Source organism: Scyliorhinus torazame, chromosome 19 (genome assembly GCF_047496885.1).
Source record: "Scyliorhinus torazame isolate Kashiwa2021f chromosome 19, sScyTor2.1, whole genome shotgun sequence".
Classification (NCBI taxonomy): Eukaryota; Metazoa; Chordata; class Chondrichthyes; order Carcharhiniformes; family Scyliorhinidae; genus Scyliorhinus; species Scyliorhinus torazame.
Genome location: NC_092725.1, coordinates 72,039,369 through 72,055,907, shown reverse-complemented (window position 1 = coordinate 72,055,907; position 16,539 = coordinate 72,039,369). Strand labels below are relative to the sequence as shown.

The window sequence follows — 16,539 nt, the reverse complement described above, 5'->3', positions numbered from 1 at the left end:
CTCCTCCGGACACCTCGCACCACAAGGCCACCAATCTGGCAGCAATCCCGCCTGTCAAGGCGCCGTCGTCCCCACCTCCACCTCTCATGTGGTCGACAAGGATCCGACGCCAGCCCCAAAGATTGGACTTATAGACATTTATCTTGTAAATTTTGTTCTGTATCTGCACGCTAGACACCTCTTATGTATATATTCATCCACTCGCTTTCATCCACTCGCCATTTAATGTAAATAGTTCTACATGTAAATACAGTCGCATATGCTCCAAGCAACCAACATTTTTTTTTAAAAAGGGGAGATGTCATGATATGCACTCATGCACATAATGAGATACAGATAGGCAGTGACAGACACCCAGTACAGCCAATCAACACACAGGACAGAACACAACCAATCACCAGGCAGAACACTAGAAGGTGGTCTCCCACTATAAAACACACAAGGCATCAACACTCTGCCTCTTTCCACTGGTGACAACTGGAGTGACAGGGTATATATATCAGTTAGCACCTTCTACACGTGGCTCAGAGCTAGTCTGGTCTAGATAGTTATAGTAAGCATGCTTAGATTAATAGAGTGTCAAACCTACAGCGAACTGTGTGTACTGCTCAACAAGTTCAATAAAGCGTATTGAACCAACAGCAAAGTTTGGAGTCTACTTTCAAGTACAACTGCATCCAGTTGCAGTCCGTGTTACCCCTGGGTGATTAATACAACACCTTTCCTCTTCAAATACATGCAGAACATATAGTTTGTTGAAAGTACTTCTCCGCATAATCATTGCCTTTAGGAATAACCGACTATTAATAGCCCATTACAGTACTCAACCGACGAGGTGGTGTTAACTATTACACCAATTAAGCGCTACGCGGATTTTCAATAAGATCTTGACAAATTTTGCAGCTGAGTCGGAAATTGAATTGTGATGTACTTCCGGATGCCGGGCACAAAGTGATATTCCTGAAATAGAAGTATAGAGAAAAAAAATCAAACCCTTGTTTCCTTGGGTCACTGTCTCTGTGGAGCCTGAACGTTCTCCCCGTGTCTGCGTGGGTTTCCTCCAGGTGCTCCGGTTTCCTCCCACAAGTCCCGAAAAATGTGCTTGTTAAGTGAATTAGACATTCTGAATTTTCCCACCGAGTACCCAAACAGGCGCCGGAATGCGGCGACTAGGGGCTTTTCACAGTAACTTCATTGCAGTGTTAATGTAAGCCTACTTGTGACAATAAAGATTATTATACCTGCACATCTTTGGACATCTTTGGAAATAAACAATAGAATCCACAGAGATTAATTTAGTGGAAGGTTTTGTGGGCTTGATAACATCATTACATTATAAATAAGATTGACCCATAACCATGCTGTTGAGAATCTCATAAAGCTTTCAGTGCTTCAGCCAATCTCCACCCTGCAATTTTCAGGCTAATTTCCTGTCAACGAAGTCAGAGTTCAATTCCCTTTGGAACCAAATGCTCATCTTTTTTCTCATACAACATCTGCGAAAAAGAATTTCCTGTCAATAATTCTAAACCAGATTAATTTGGGCTTTGGGACCCTCTTTTGAATTTACCCAACTTGACATTCGCATGAACTGAACCTGAAGTGCAAGAAAACCAGGATGAAATACAATGGGAAACAAGAACTTGTTTGTTAAGGAACTGACCTTTACCCTGCACTCAGTAAAAAAACAGCATATCATCATGAAAAAGCTTGCTGATTGACAAGTAACCACTCTCACCTCTAGACTAGTGCAGAAGAGCGTGGCAGGAACAGCAAAGGGATACCTAAACGAGATGTCAAGTTGGTGAAGATACAACACAGGAGTACCTGCATGTTAGACAGCAGAAACCGTCCATGATAAATAGAGTGAAGCGATCCAACAAAAGAAAGGATCAGGTCTAAGCTCTGCAGTCCTGCCACGCCCAGTCTTGAATGGCAGTAGATAATTAAACAATTAACATGAGGAGGAGGCTCCAAAAACATCCCCATCCTCAATTATGGGAGAGCCCAGCACACCAGTACAAAAGACAAGTCTGAAATATTTACAATTAGTTTCAACCCGAGATGCGAGTGGATAATCTATCTTCATGACCTCCTGAGGTCTTCAGAGTTACAGATGCTAATATTTACTCCATGTGATATCAGGAAATAGCTGACGGCACTAGAAACAGCAATGGCTGTGGGCCCTGGCAACAAGCAGCTGTAGCATTGATGACATGTGCTCCAGAACTAGCCGTACCCCCGAGGCAAACTGTTCCAGTACGGCTACTATATTGTCATCTACCTGACAATGTGGAAAATTGCCCGTACATGCCCTGTCCAAAACAGGCAGGATAAACTCAATCCACCCAATTATCGCCCCAAGTGGCTACTCTCAATCCTCAGCAAAGTGATGGAAGGTGCCATCAATATTGTATTCGCCACACTGCTTTCAGTGGAACTGTGCTCTCTGCACAAGTGTTATCAAGTGACATTTCCTCAGCAATAATATTCTTACTAATGTCAGTTTGGATTCTGCCAAGGCTGCATGGTTCCCAACCTCATTAGATCCTTGGTCCAAACTTGGACAAAAGAGCTGAATCTGAATTCAAGAGGTGAAGTGAGAGTGATTGCACAATTGAGATCGAGGCAAGGGTTGGCACCAAGGAGCCCAAGTACAATTGATAGTAATGGGTATCAGGGGGAAGTGGGGGAAACTCTCCACTACTTGTAGTCGTTCCTACCACAATGGAAGATGGTTGTGATGATTGGGGGTCAATCATCTCAATAGACGGTAGGGTAATGTCCCAGACTCAATCGTCTTCAACTGCTTCAGCAATGATCTTCCCTCCATTATAAGATCAAAAAACAGGGATGTTTACTGATGATGATAGTGTTCAGTACCATTCCAACTCCTTAGATACTGAAGCAGGATCAGACAACATTCAGCTTTGGGCTGATAAGTGGCAAGTAACATCCAAGCCACACAAGTGAATGGGAATGATCATTTAAGTCAATGAACAATTAATTATTGATTTATCTTGGTTTCTCTCTGACTTTTATCAACATTGAACCTTAAATGTTCAATAATAAAAAGTAGGCTAACTCAGAGAATTCGTAGCTTGGAAGGAATGTAAATACAATAACCACATTAGGTGAATGGTCATTTCTATGATTCTAATCTCTTCCAATTGGAAAGCATTTAGCCTACCCTCGGAGTCTGCTGATAGGGAAATGGCTGAGGTTGATAACTCGTCATATTTGGCTAAAATTGTGAATACCTATTCTGCTCCCATACTGCCTGGATGCAAGGAAGATTGCAGGATGTACTCATAAGAATAGATATGAAATAAATTGACCATTTTACCAAACCAATGACTGCACACTACTGTCATTGTCTCACTTCCATGAATGGCTCCCATACTCCCACGTGAGTGACTTGTCATTGTGTCTGCGTACCAGGAGTGTGATACATGTGTTGGCAGGCACTTCTGCAACTGGAATTCAAATTGCTCCATTGACGGCAAAACCACAAGAAGAAAATCTTGATCAATTTATGAATGTCTGCCGTACGCCAGAACTGAAGGCGTAAACCTAACTGCCAGCTACTTTCTTTTGTAGAGACCCTACACTAATTATAGTCTACATTTTAAAAAATATATAATTTGTTTCTTTCTCACTGAGATGCAGGTGCAGAGAGCACAGTTTCACTGAAAGCAGTGTGGTGAATACAATATTGATGGCACCAGAGGATACTAGAACATTATATATATAGGTTACTGCACCCCCCCCCCCCAACACCACCCCATCCCAACACCGTCCCCCCAATCTAGGCAAACAAAGATTGGTGTCAGACTCCTCCCTCAGAAAGAGGGCTAGATATAATACTTTTACAGTAGAGCTTCATTTATAATGAATCTATTAGTCCATGACGTTGATCGTACAGTCAATTATTAGCTGAGTCACCTTATCCTTCAACTGAGCGCCTGCCCAGTCCTAGAAGATTAAAATAGCCTAAGTTGGTTCCCTTCTTTTGCCTGATTGGCTGACTGCAATACTGTTGTTGTTAAGGGTCTACACATAGAGGAGCATAGCAACACCAGTGGGAATTATTAGTGTTGTTAACAAATGCCTGCTCCCTGGTTAGGTTGCTGTAAGGAGTGGCAGAACTCAATTTATCCACAAACTAAAAATCTCAGAGATTGTGGAAAACTTTTCTCAGTCTGGTGATGTGCCAAATTAGCTAATAATGAGCAGAACTGAATCCCGGCTGGAGAGTCAGTGAGGAATCTTGTGTTGCTTCCTTTGGGGAAGGCCTAACAAGAGTATTTTCCTCAAGCAGTTAGGCCTCAAGGCCACCAATGGTAGAAATTCCACACCCTCTCAAATGCTGCTCGCCAACAGAGGCCAGCAACTCCTCATTGCCGTGGAGAGAGGTGGTAGCTGCCGTAATGCACCCACCAGAGACCCAGAATTAGTGAGGGTGGGCTAGGGTTCACAGCGGGGAGTTGCTGGTTAGGAGATCAGCGGAGTTGGAAAAAAAGGGGAAAAAATAAGACAAAAAGGGGGTGGTGGTGCAGTGACTCTCAGAGGGCCCTGCACCCTCCCAATGCTGGGTATCATTACCAGGCATTGAGCACTTGACAACAAGGCCCTACCTCCCTCCTCCTCCTCCTCCACCACTCCACCTGCCCGGGGAACCAGCAAGCAAAGGCGACAGGGTTTTGCTTTCTGGCTTCCCATGTGGTGACTACCCAACCTGTTGCTGGTTGAATATCAGCAGCAGTCAGATGAGGTCCTTAACTCAGTTTTAATTGCCTGATAATAGACCTCAATTGGTGGGGGGTTGGGAAAGTCATCCACGAACTGTCATGATATCCATATTAACATATCATGGTGCAATCACACACACACTGATGAACAGGTAGATGGAACAACCAACACATACACAACATCACAGCCAATCACCAGTGAGAGCACACGCACTATAAAACAGGGAACACCACAGTTCCCGCTCATTCTACCAGGAGATAGCTCAGAGCACAGAGCTCACAGCGTGCCACTCAGACATACACCATGTGCTGAGTGCCTCACTAAGATAGTGCCAGGGCTGGGTCCACAGGTTAGCTGGTCAAGTACGAACCACAGCCAGAAGTTAACAGTTGTTATTGTACAGAATAATAAAACAGAGTTGTACCATCTACAACCGTGTTGGTTCGTTTGTGTATCGGAACACCCAACAGGACATGATACCAGGACTGGAAACTCCCCAGCGACTGTGAGACCTACCTGCACCTCTTCAGAGATCCGCCACCCTGCGCCATGGACACCATCAGCCCGCCGTAGCCGCTCCAAATCACTGGAAATCTCGGCGTCAACTGAAAGCTGTTTAAACAGCGCTTCCAGCTCTTCCTAGAAGCCACAGACAGGGAGAATCCATCGGACACCAGGAAGATCGCCCTCCTCCTCTCCACGGCGGGGCAACACGCCATCCACATCTACAACTCCCTGGCATTCGCAGAAGGCGAGGACAAGACGAAGTACAAGACGGTCCTTCTAAAATTTGAGGAACACTTCAGCGTGGAAGTTAATGAGAGCTTCGAGAGGTACCTCTCCCAGCAGCACCTGCAGGGTAAGGATGAGCCTTTTCAATCTTATTTGACACACCTCCATATCCTCGCGCAGTCCTGCGGCTATGAGGCCACCTCCGACTCCATGATTCGGGATCAGATAGTTTTTGGGGTCACCTCGGACACCCTACGCCAGCAGCTCCTCAAAATAAAGTGCCTCACCCTAGCCACCACCACCTCCACGTAAACGCGACTAGACGGTACTCCCAATTCCAGGCGGCCGAATCGGCCTACGAGGCCGAGCCGGTCCAGTCGATCGAGCTCCTCCCGGCCCGCGGCCCGGCCGAGGGCGGCCATTTCACGCGCTCTCCGCGGCCTCCCGCGCTTGTACGCACCAAAAGAGAGGACGTCGACGCAGAGGGACGTGATGCGCAGGCACGCTCTACGCAGGATCGCACTGCACATGCGCAGTGGCACAACGAACGCCATGACGTCACAACGTGCGGCAACTGTGGATCCGCACACTTAAAGCGGCAATGTCCCGCCAAAACGCCACAATGCCTCCGCTGTGGCAGGATGGGCCACCACGCTGCCTGCTGTCGAGCAGCTCAACCTGCCAACTCTCCGCAATTCCGCCAGCCTCGCAGGGACGTGCGGGCCATTCAGCCCCCATACACCGAGTCCTACCCTGACGACGTGCAGACCGGTGATACCGACAACCGGGAACCCTTCCGCGTTGCGGTAATAGACAGGAACCGGATGTCCCCAAGTAGGACCCACCAGCCGATGCCAGTGCACAGCATTAATCCGGGCGATGAATGGTGTGCCACCCTAGCGGTCAACCCGAATTCGTCGCCCACCTAATAGACTGAATTTATGAGCCTGTTTGCACGTTGGACTCACTGACTTGTTGTGCAATGATGTTAACGTGTTTCTTTCTTGCCGTTCCAGGAGTTCTCTTTCAATATTTGATGATTGCATTTGTTTTGTTTGTGGTACAACCTCGTTGCTCTGTTGCACCTGACACCTTCCTATGTATATAGTTTAGCCTCATGTACATGTTGTAAATATTGCACACACATACTCAGATGCACTCAGTACACACCAATATTTATTACCATGTAGGCACATATCTTTGTGAAAAGGGGGGATGTCATGATATCCATATTAACATATCATGGTGCAATCACACACACACACTGATGGACAGGTAGATGGACCAACCAACACATACACAACATCACAGCCAATCACCAGTGAGAGCACACGCACTATAAAACAGGGAACACCACAGTTCCTGCTCATTCTACCAGGAGATAGCTCAGAGCACAGAGCTCACAGCGTGCCACTCAGACATACACCATGTGCTGAGTGCCTCACTAAGATAGTGCCAGGGCTGGGTCCACAGGTTAGCTGGTGAAGTACGAACCACAGCCAGAAGTTAATAGTTATTATTGTACAGAACAATAAAAGTTGTACCATCAACAACCGTGTTGGTTCGTTTGTGTATCGGAACATCCAACACGACACAAACCTTCTCTTCCTGGACCTAATCAAGGCAGAGGTGGGGAGGCTACAAGTTCCCCGTCTCCCATTCCAATTAAATGCCCCCATCATGCCTCCAAATTCACCTTGGGGAAGAACATTAAATTCTGCCCAGTGAATTTCTAGGTGTATTTTTTCGATAGAAGGAAATGGTGTTTATTCATCAGGAACAACTTAGTCGTCACTGGATAAAAACTGTTGCAGGGTCTGAAACTAAAACTCTTAATTACAGTGCAGCAACAGCAACAATTTTATCCTCATACCCAAAAAGGACATCATCTAAGTTGATGACAGTATGTTCAACAGCATGTTTTTTTTTTGTGTGCAAGTGTTTACACAGTAAAGAAGTTTATGTATCGCAGACTTTCATTTATATAAAGCTTTTCTAATCTCAGGACATAGTAAAGCACTTTACGGACAGTTAATAAATTTTGAAGTCTGGTCACTGTTGTGATGAAAGAAATGCAACAGTAATTTTGCACACAGCTGGGCACCACATAACAGAGATTACGACCAGATTATTTGTTTTAGTGAAGTTGGCCGAAGGATAAATATTGGTCAAGATTTCCCTGCTCTTCTTCCAATTAGTGCTCTGGAATTTGTATGTCCATTTGAGAGGGAGAACAGCAGATTGAAAGACTGCACCTCCAACAATGCTGCCCTCCCTCAATATTGCAGTGAAGCATCAGCCTAAGTTTTATGTTCAAGTTCTAAACCCACGCCTTCTGATGAAGGGGCAAAAGTGCTATCAGTGAGCCACGGCTAACAGCAAGATTGGACTTTTGATACACTGCGACACTTAGTGACCTCAGCTCCTGATCTGAGCCATTCTCAAGAGTGGGAAGGTTCTACATTAAGAGTGCGGTACTCCATGGATCCGCATGCAATTCACTATTCACTGAAAAAAATTTGTATGGGACTGATTGGGAATAGATCCCCAAACAATTTTTAATAATAATTTGAAATAACTAAATAGATTGGCTTTTCCCAATTCAGCTATTTCCCAATTTACGATGTGCGAAACAGCCGGTCCAAGCATGTAGCACTAATACCATTGAGTTAAAAGAATCAAAGGCTCAAGGTGGCCGTTCCTCCCCCTGCAACTCCTGCCTGACCTGCTGAGAGTTTCTAGTATTTTCTGCTTTTATTTCTTGAGGAAAATACTCTTGTTTTCGGTTTAAATGTGCAAATATGGTATTATCGATGGATCTTACAATGAAAGTTCTCTCTTTGTAGTGTCCCTTGACGATGCTCTGAACAGCAACAAGAGTAATAGTTGGCCATGTTGACAGATTCTGTTAAGGAGATAACTCTCTAGCCACAGTCACATGAAAGCAAATTGAAAAATGATCAGCTTTTGCCCACAGTCCATCACCGTGGCAACAGTCGTCTTTCTGTTGCTAACAACAGCAGGTAGGAAGCTTAATGCGATTCATGAACATGTGGTGATTTTATGTGTAAGGATATGAGTCTTTAATGGAAGGACAGGTGAAGGTGGGGCAGAGGGGAGAGATCTTCAACATGTATATATTATAATATGCACAGAATGTTAGAATTTCCACAACCACCTAAGGAAGGGTTAATCAATGTTTTTAATGATTGGGAATAAAAGGAGTGGAGGGACAATAATATTTAAATATTAACTTTGTTTGAGAACTGTAGCATTTTTAGGATGTATTTATAAAAATAATGTGGAGATGCCGGCATTGGACTGGGATGGTCACAGTAAGAAGTCTTACAACTCCAGGCTAAAGTCCAACAGGTTTGTTTCGAATCACTAGCTTTCGGAGCACTGCTCCTTCATCAGGTGAATTCACCTGAGGAAGGAACTGCGCTCAGAAAGTTAGTGATTCAAATCAAACCTGTTGGACTTTAGTTTGGTGGTGTAAGACTTTATAAAAGTAGGCATTACCAGGTTAATGTTAAAGATAGTGGAAAGGTGCCTCAGCTTAGAAAGCCTTACACCACAAAGTGGATAATTAGGGGCTGGTTTAGCACAGTGGGCTAAACAGATGGCTTGTAATGCAGAACAAGGCAGCAGTGAAGGTTCCATTCCCGTACCGGCCTCCGCGAACAGGCGCCGGAATGTGGCGACTTGGGGCTTTTCACAGTAACTTCATTGAAGCCTACTTGTTACAATATGCAATTATTATTATAATTCCCTGGGTCTTTAAAAATTCATTCATGAGTTGTGGGCATTGCTGGCTGGCCAACATTTATTACCCAGCCCTGAGGACATTTAAAAGTCAACCATAATACTGTGGATCTGGAGTCACATGTAGGCAAGACCACGTAAGGATGGCAGATTTCCTTCCCTTAAGGACCAGATGTGACGGGGCGTAACGACAATCATCAATGGTTTCATGGCCATCAATAGACCTTTTAATTCCACATTTTTTTAAAATTCAAATTTCACCAGCTTCCATGCTGAGATTCAAACCCGGGTACCCAGAGAATCACCCTGGGTCTCTGGAATACTAGTCCAGTAACAATACCACTGCGTCCCCTAGGGTGCAACACAAGCTAATGCCTGCATTCGAGGAGAGGTGGAGGACAGTCCATTGCACCACAGTGAGGAAGTGTCTGTCACCAAGGACACGAGGCCCAGATGGAGGAGGTGCAGAGGAGAACGGATGCCATATGCAAGCAGAGAGGGAAAGGAGACCTCTTCCTTGCCCAACATGCCGTTGGGTTTCTTTAATGAGTGCTAGCAAGCATTTTAAATAGAAGTCAAGCCTTAAACGAGCCTACAGGAGGCCATTCTTCTGCAGGTTGCAACTCCTTAAATAAGATTGTGTCTAAACATAGGCTAAATTGGCCTTTCAAGTTCAGGACCCCATCTTAGACACCTTGGAGGATTGCTAACACCTGAAAACGCTGATGAAAATCGCCTCCTGCATGCCTTTTATTTCAACAATGGATCATCTCATCAAATAACAGTAAAGAATATTGCTCAAATTATTTAGTTTTCATGGAGCCAACACCATGAAAAAGCAAGTACATTTGATCTGAGGAAATATGTTTAAATCACTGTAGTACCTTGAGGAGGAACTTGGGACCCGAGACAATTGTGCAGGAACGAACAGGTGTTGCAACTATTAGTTCCCGTGGAAAATGGCAGGGAAGGACAGCTGGTGGTTGAGGTGATTGATGGAAGAAAGAAGCATATCATTAAGGACACAGTCTCTGGAACATGGAGGTGGTCTGATTATGTTATGGATGCTGGAGATGACAGAAAGTGAAGGGATAAATATGTAGGTTAGTGGGTGAGTAGGTGTGGACAAGTAGACCCTGTCATTTTGATGCAAAGGAAGGTTTCATGCCAAAGGATTCCTTGACCAATTTCCCACAAAGATATCTTAGAGAAAGCATTATTTTAAAGGCCATGTTTAAAAATACACTGTACTCATGTTCGTTTTTTAAGATTCTCAAATGATAGATAGCAAGATGCTAATAAACTAGCTTTCACATTATTTCCTCAGAGGCTGCATATAATAAGAAATTCATTAGATTGCTCCAGTAATTGGGAAACAAATAGTTTCATAGGAAACTGTCATGGAAGGACAGCTGCAAGTTGATCAATTGTTCGAATAATAACCACAAACTCTGAAAAGAATTTGGCATCACCTTAGCCTGCACCTAATTCTATCGAGTCTTTTGCTTTCTTTAAACAGTAACTTCAGCACATTTCCGTGTTTGTGAGCCTTACGCCGATGTCAAAGGACGATACCACTTTGGTTTCCACTGTCCACGCCTATCGGACAGCAAAAGCTACATGTTGTGTTGTCACCATAACAGCTCGACCTTTAAGTACTGCTGTAATGAGACAGAATTTCAGGCAGTCATGCAGATGAATGTGACGGGGCAAACAGAGGGATACATGCACAAGTAAGTACTGAGGTTCCTGAGTCCAGCCAGTTTCATACTTGATTAATATAATGCTTGAATTATTAGTGATAAGAATTCTATGTTTTTTACATGCAGGAGGTGGAATATGAAAAAGTAGGTTGTGGGAAATCCGACAGGACAATCACAAAGCACCGTTTAAATAGGGTTTGGAAAGGAGTGAAGGACATTATTGAAAAGTGAAGTCTTATCAACACTCCTCCCCCAAACGCAATATAAACTTGGGTTTCAGTTTTGTTTCACCTTTAAAAAAACATTCAGGAGATTCGGTCCCTCGTCTGTGTTGATTGCACTTTGGAGACAGGGAGGGTACATTGTGCCAGGGAAGGTCAGCAGTAAATTAGACAGCTTTCCCATCCCCAGCTGACAGATCAGCACAGTGGTGGTAAAAGCCCCACTCTTGAATAGTCCACCTGCTCTCACTGTCTAATCTCACAGACAACGAATAAGTAGTTGGATAACTGCTGCCAGTGATTGTGGAACCACATCCCAGTATAAGCTGCAGTGTTTAGGAGAGAACGTTTCATAGATTCATAAATTCATAGAATTTACAGTACAGAAGGGGGCAATTCAGCCCATCGAGTCTACACCGGCCCCTGAAAAAGCATCCCACCCAAGCCCATACCTCTACCCCATCCCCGCAGCCCAGCAATGCTGCCCAACCTTTATACACTACAGGGCAATTTAGTGTGACCAATCCACTGAACCCGCGCATCTTAAGATTGTGGGAGGAAACCCACGCAGACCAAAGATATAGGGGCTGGTTTAGCACAGTGGGCTGAATAGCTGGCTTGTAATGCAGAACAAGACCAGCAGCGCGGGTTCAATTCCTGTACCAGCCTCCCCAAACCAGCGCCGGAATGTGGCGACGAGGGGCTTTTCACAGTAACTTAATTGAAGCCTACTTGTGACAATAAGCGATTATTATTAGAAGCGAAGCAACAGTGCTAACCAGTGTGCTACCGAGCCACCCAACATTGGACCCACATTTGACAAATTAGGAAATAATTCCACTTGACTGAGTTGGTGAGTGCACATAAAAATAATTGCATTAACCTCCTTTACACACCCAAGTGGACTGAACAAGGAGAACATTTGTCATGATATCAAGATTTTTTTCAATTTATTTCCAATTTAACTAATTTCTTAAAATAAAATTTTCCAAAGTTTAACAACCAAAACATATTCATTTATGCTGCAACCCCAGCTCCTGAAAGGCATTACACTGATAATATCCAGCATTGAATCTAAGTTATTGTTCACTGTTTTGTTTATTCGATCCATAACGTAGTTTGAATGAGAATATTGTACCAAACAAATGAAAGTTACTCTTCAGGATTTCGGATTGGATTTAGGTTTGTGTTTAGATTAGATCTAAATTTTAAAACAAAATCAGACAAGTGATGCTACGAGTCCTGACGGTGAATTTGCTCACTGGCTGTTGGTAACTGAGAATCTGTCAGCACTGGACAGTTCTAGTCTTTGACAGGCTTCTGTCTCAGTGAGCTGGTGCTTTGCACATTGGTGGTCAACTCTGTGTTAAACATCGCCTGATGTGACTCTGGAGCCCCAATCCGCATGGTAGCCTCTGCCTATGTTGCAGATGGAAACAGCAGACTGAGAAGATGCATTATGGGCCGGTCACTGTTTTCTCTGTGCCCCCTTCTCAGCCAGCTGAGCTTTTCGTTTCTCTCCGTCTATTCCGATGCCCTTCTGAACACTCAGTTTCCAGAATGGTTACAGCCACCATCAGCTGTGTGCCAGTTGTCCGTGTCAAGGTTCGCCAACTTTATTTTTTGCTTTTAGTGGCAGTATGGACGCGAACAGGTCATGACCCAGAGGCCAGTTTACCGTCCAGAAGGCTTTTGGGTATGCTGCCATCAACAATTGGGTGAACGTGGCCGACAGAGTGCAGACTTCTGGACTGTTTTACTCACTTATAATGATTCCACTGAAAAGCAAATCTCAGCAATCGCAAAAGACAAAGGGAAGTCAAGTTGATCAAGCCATCAAGAGAATCCTCCTGTTTCAGGCGAATAGCCTTTGAACACGTCTGTGAGGAATGCACAAGACTGAAGTAAATTCTGGCAAATTTAATGCGCAAGAATGTACTTAAACTGATAAATGTTGGTATTGCACGATTGCATGTTTCCAAGATCTACTAACAAAATACGAATTTGATAAATATCACGTGTATCCTCTTAAATAAAGTTATACTAATTTAGAACTTTAAGTGGTGTTAAGGAGATCAATAGGTGATAGCAATGGGATTTATTTCCCTAAAATCAGCAGTTTTTATATTTAAAATTCCTTCTCCCCATCTTACTGCTTGCTTCTTTAAGGGTTATTTTAGGTACTAGGGCAGTGCAACTTAGCTCAGGGCTCATGTATGAGATTCAGTGACTGGGATAAATGTTCAGGGTGGCACTGACAGAAACTCAGTTAGCCTTTTCCCCACAAAGAGTAGAACATTGTCAATCACAACTTCTGCCAAGTATTCAGGACTGAAGAGATGCAATGCTTCACTTCAAAGAAACACTTTGCAAAGGCTTTGGCTGAAGAGTGATATCATGAGCTTGCCTGATTCACCCGCTTAATGTGCTGGCCAAGGAGAAGATGGCACAGAACTGTTTCTCAAGATGTTTATGCCTGAAAGGTAGAGCAGGTATTCAGGTTAATTTGGAGTTCATCTGAACTTTCTCACATTTCCCCTTCCCATTGCCAGCGAAAATAGTCTTCTGCAAAAATGATCACAAAGATCTCAGTTAGATTTGCATGCGAAACAATGAGAGGAACTGTGAATGTATTCCACCAGAATCAGAGTGAACTATAAGTCTTACTACAAGGAAAAATAGCATAACTAGCATAAGGACAAGGACATATGGAGATTACACTGTGAGCTGGAATGATCTGAAGTGGTGGTGGAAGGCAACAGATTCACAAATAACTTTCAAAAAGGAATTGGACAAGTATTTGAAAAGGTGAAATGTACAGGTCTTTAGGGAAAGCTAACTGGACAGCTCTTTCAAAGAGCTAGCTCAGGCAAAATGGGCCAAATGATTCAAAGAATCACAGAATTTACAGTGCAGAAGGAGGCCATTTGGCCCATCGAGTCTGCACCGACCCTTGGAAAGAGCATCCTACTTAAGCCCACACCTCCACCCTATCCCCGTAACCCCGCCTAAGCTTTTTGGACACGAAGGGGCAATTTAGCATGGCTAATCCATCTAACCTTCACATCTTTGGACTGTGGGAGGAAACCGGAGCATCCAGAGGAAACCCACACAGACACGGGGAGAAAGTGCAAACTCCACACAGTCATCTGAGGCCAGAACTGAAGCTGGGAGGCAGCAGTGCTAACCACTGTGCCATCATGTCTTCCCACGACTTCTATGAAGTCACAGTACTTTACGTGTACTACAAACATCTACCTACATAGGTTCCAGAAATTTGCAATAAGAGGGGTAAAATGTGAAGTGATTAGTGTATAAATTATCATTATTCATTTGTTTGATGTCAATATTTTTATAATTTTGAAACCCCCAGAAAAATGACATAATTCCCTCTAATTCTCCATCTTATGACTTATGAATGCATAAACTGATGATATTTTGGAGCATTCAGTTGTTTTCTCTGAAAAAATCATTTTTGAAAAATCAACTACCTCACGAACAACTTGCTTCTCGATAGAGCCTTCCCTCTACCTCCAAGACATGCAAAGTGACACCTAAATGGACCATAATAATGGATAAGGGAAAGGATGGGCACTATGTAAAGGGAAAAGGAAGAAATATAGAGGCTAAATGGGGAACTGAAAGATTCACTAAAGAAAATCAGGGAGGGAGGCGGCAAAGCAGAGGGCAATGGACAGAAAGTTCCAGAAGAGTTAAGTGTTGTGGTTGACCTGGAGTCAGTGAAGTTAAGGGAATATATGAAGAGGAGATGAGCCAGTTGTAAAAAAAAATCAATTTTTTTCTATCAGTGTGAAATCACTGTACAGGTTGGCAATTGACTGCTAATGAAATATATTGGTTGTGTGATGTTGATCTTACAATAAATGCCTTGGATTGTTAGTGAAAATAGTGGATGAATGCTGAACATTTGAAAGCAGTACTGCTTGGAAATGAGGTAAAGATAATACAGGATTTTAAGATACAAACCCATGTATGAAGCTCTTAGTGGGGGGGGGAGGGGGTGTTCTAGGTTTTCTTTAGGGGGCTGTTGTAGTTGTTGAAAGGAGTTTGTCTTTTTGGCCTTTGATACATGTCTTACTGTTGTTTTGTTTCGATTTGTATAAAATGTTAAAAGTTCAATAAAACTATTTTTTTTAAAGAATTAGGAGCAGGTGTAGTCCACTCGGCCCCTTGACCCTGCTCTACCATTCAATAAGATCATGGCTGATCTGATTGTAATTTCAACCCCACATTCCTGCCTCCAGCCGATAACTTTTCACCTCCCCCCTTGTTAATCGGCGTGGGAACAGTGGCATTTTACACCCAAATAAACAGCGCAAAACCTCCACCAATCCTCCATCTGGTGAGGGGCTAGCAGGCTCAACTGCGGATATGGACGGAGAATTGCGGGGTCCATGGCCTGCAACATGGCGCCGGCCACGCGCGGACCCGGCCTGCCAAATCGTGCTCCCCTTTGAACAGGCTCGTCACCCCCGGACCACCCCCCACCAGTGCCCCCAGCTCCACCAGAGCCACCCCTGTCCGTGGATCGGCACCGCCCTCGACCGTGGCGGGGTTGGATTCAGTCCCACACTGTCGGTAACTCGGCCCATCGGGGGCGGAGCATCGGGGGAGGGCCTCAGGTGACATCCTGAGGCCATTCATATGGTGTGCAGCATACGGTGTACTCTGCGAGCACGCCGTTTTGGAGGGGACGGAGCATCGCAAAAGCGGCGCTGCCCCCGATTTCGGCACCAACCGGGATTCTCTGGCCGTTCGCCGAATGCGATTTCGGAGTCGGAGACCGGAGAACCCCACCCATTGTTCTTTGTGTCATGTCAGATTATGAACTTTCAGTCAATGCTTTTAAAGAATGGACACAAATAGGCTGTTAAGATGGTTACCACAAATCTTGTGACTTTTACAATTGGACTACAGACAATATCATGTTTCCCGAATACCTACTTAAATGTGGACATAGGTGAAGGTACTTCACAGCCATCTTTGGAGTTCACAAATCTCACTGTTTAAGGATGGGACGGGTAGCATGCTGCCAAGGCCTAGCGTTCGATCCCGGCCCCAGGCCACGCTCCGTGTGGAGTTTCCACATTCTCCCCATGTCTGCATGGGTCTCACCCCCACAACCCAAAAGATGTGCAGGGTAGGTGGATTGGCTGCACGAAATTGCCCCTTAATTTGAAAAATTAAATAAAAGTTTAAGGATGGGACAACACTGAGTTTCCAGACTGCTTGCCTCCATGTTTCATACTGGACAAAAGGGAAGACTGAAATTTTCCATCAGGATGGCCTCACCCATCTAAACTAGATTGGGTAGGCCTCAGAAGTGTCACCTAGCAGCCATGAGA

At 44.3% G+C, this 16,539-nt stretch overlaps 1 protein-coding gene across 4 annotated transcripts in view; it reads left to right on the top strand.

The window, feature by feature from the left end:
• The window catches only part of LOC140396214 (protein shisa-like-1), a 296,701-nt gene that overhangs the window by 235,487 nt on the left and 44,675 nt on the right, over positions 1-16,539 (top strand). For all 4 annotated transcript variants that reach the window (XM_072484530.1, XM_072484527.1, XM_072484528.1 and 1 more), the window contains 2 exons: positions 8,331-8,507; positions 10,769-10,982. In XM_072484530.1, the coding sequence (XP_072340631.1) occupies positions 8,441-8,507; positions 10,769-10,982 (281 nt within the window). In that variant the 5' untranslated portion in view covers positions 8,331-8,440. The remainder of the gene's footprint in view (positions 1-8,330; positions 8,508-10,768; positions 10,983-16,539) is intronic.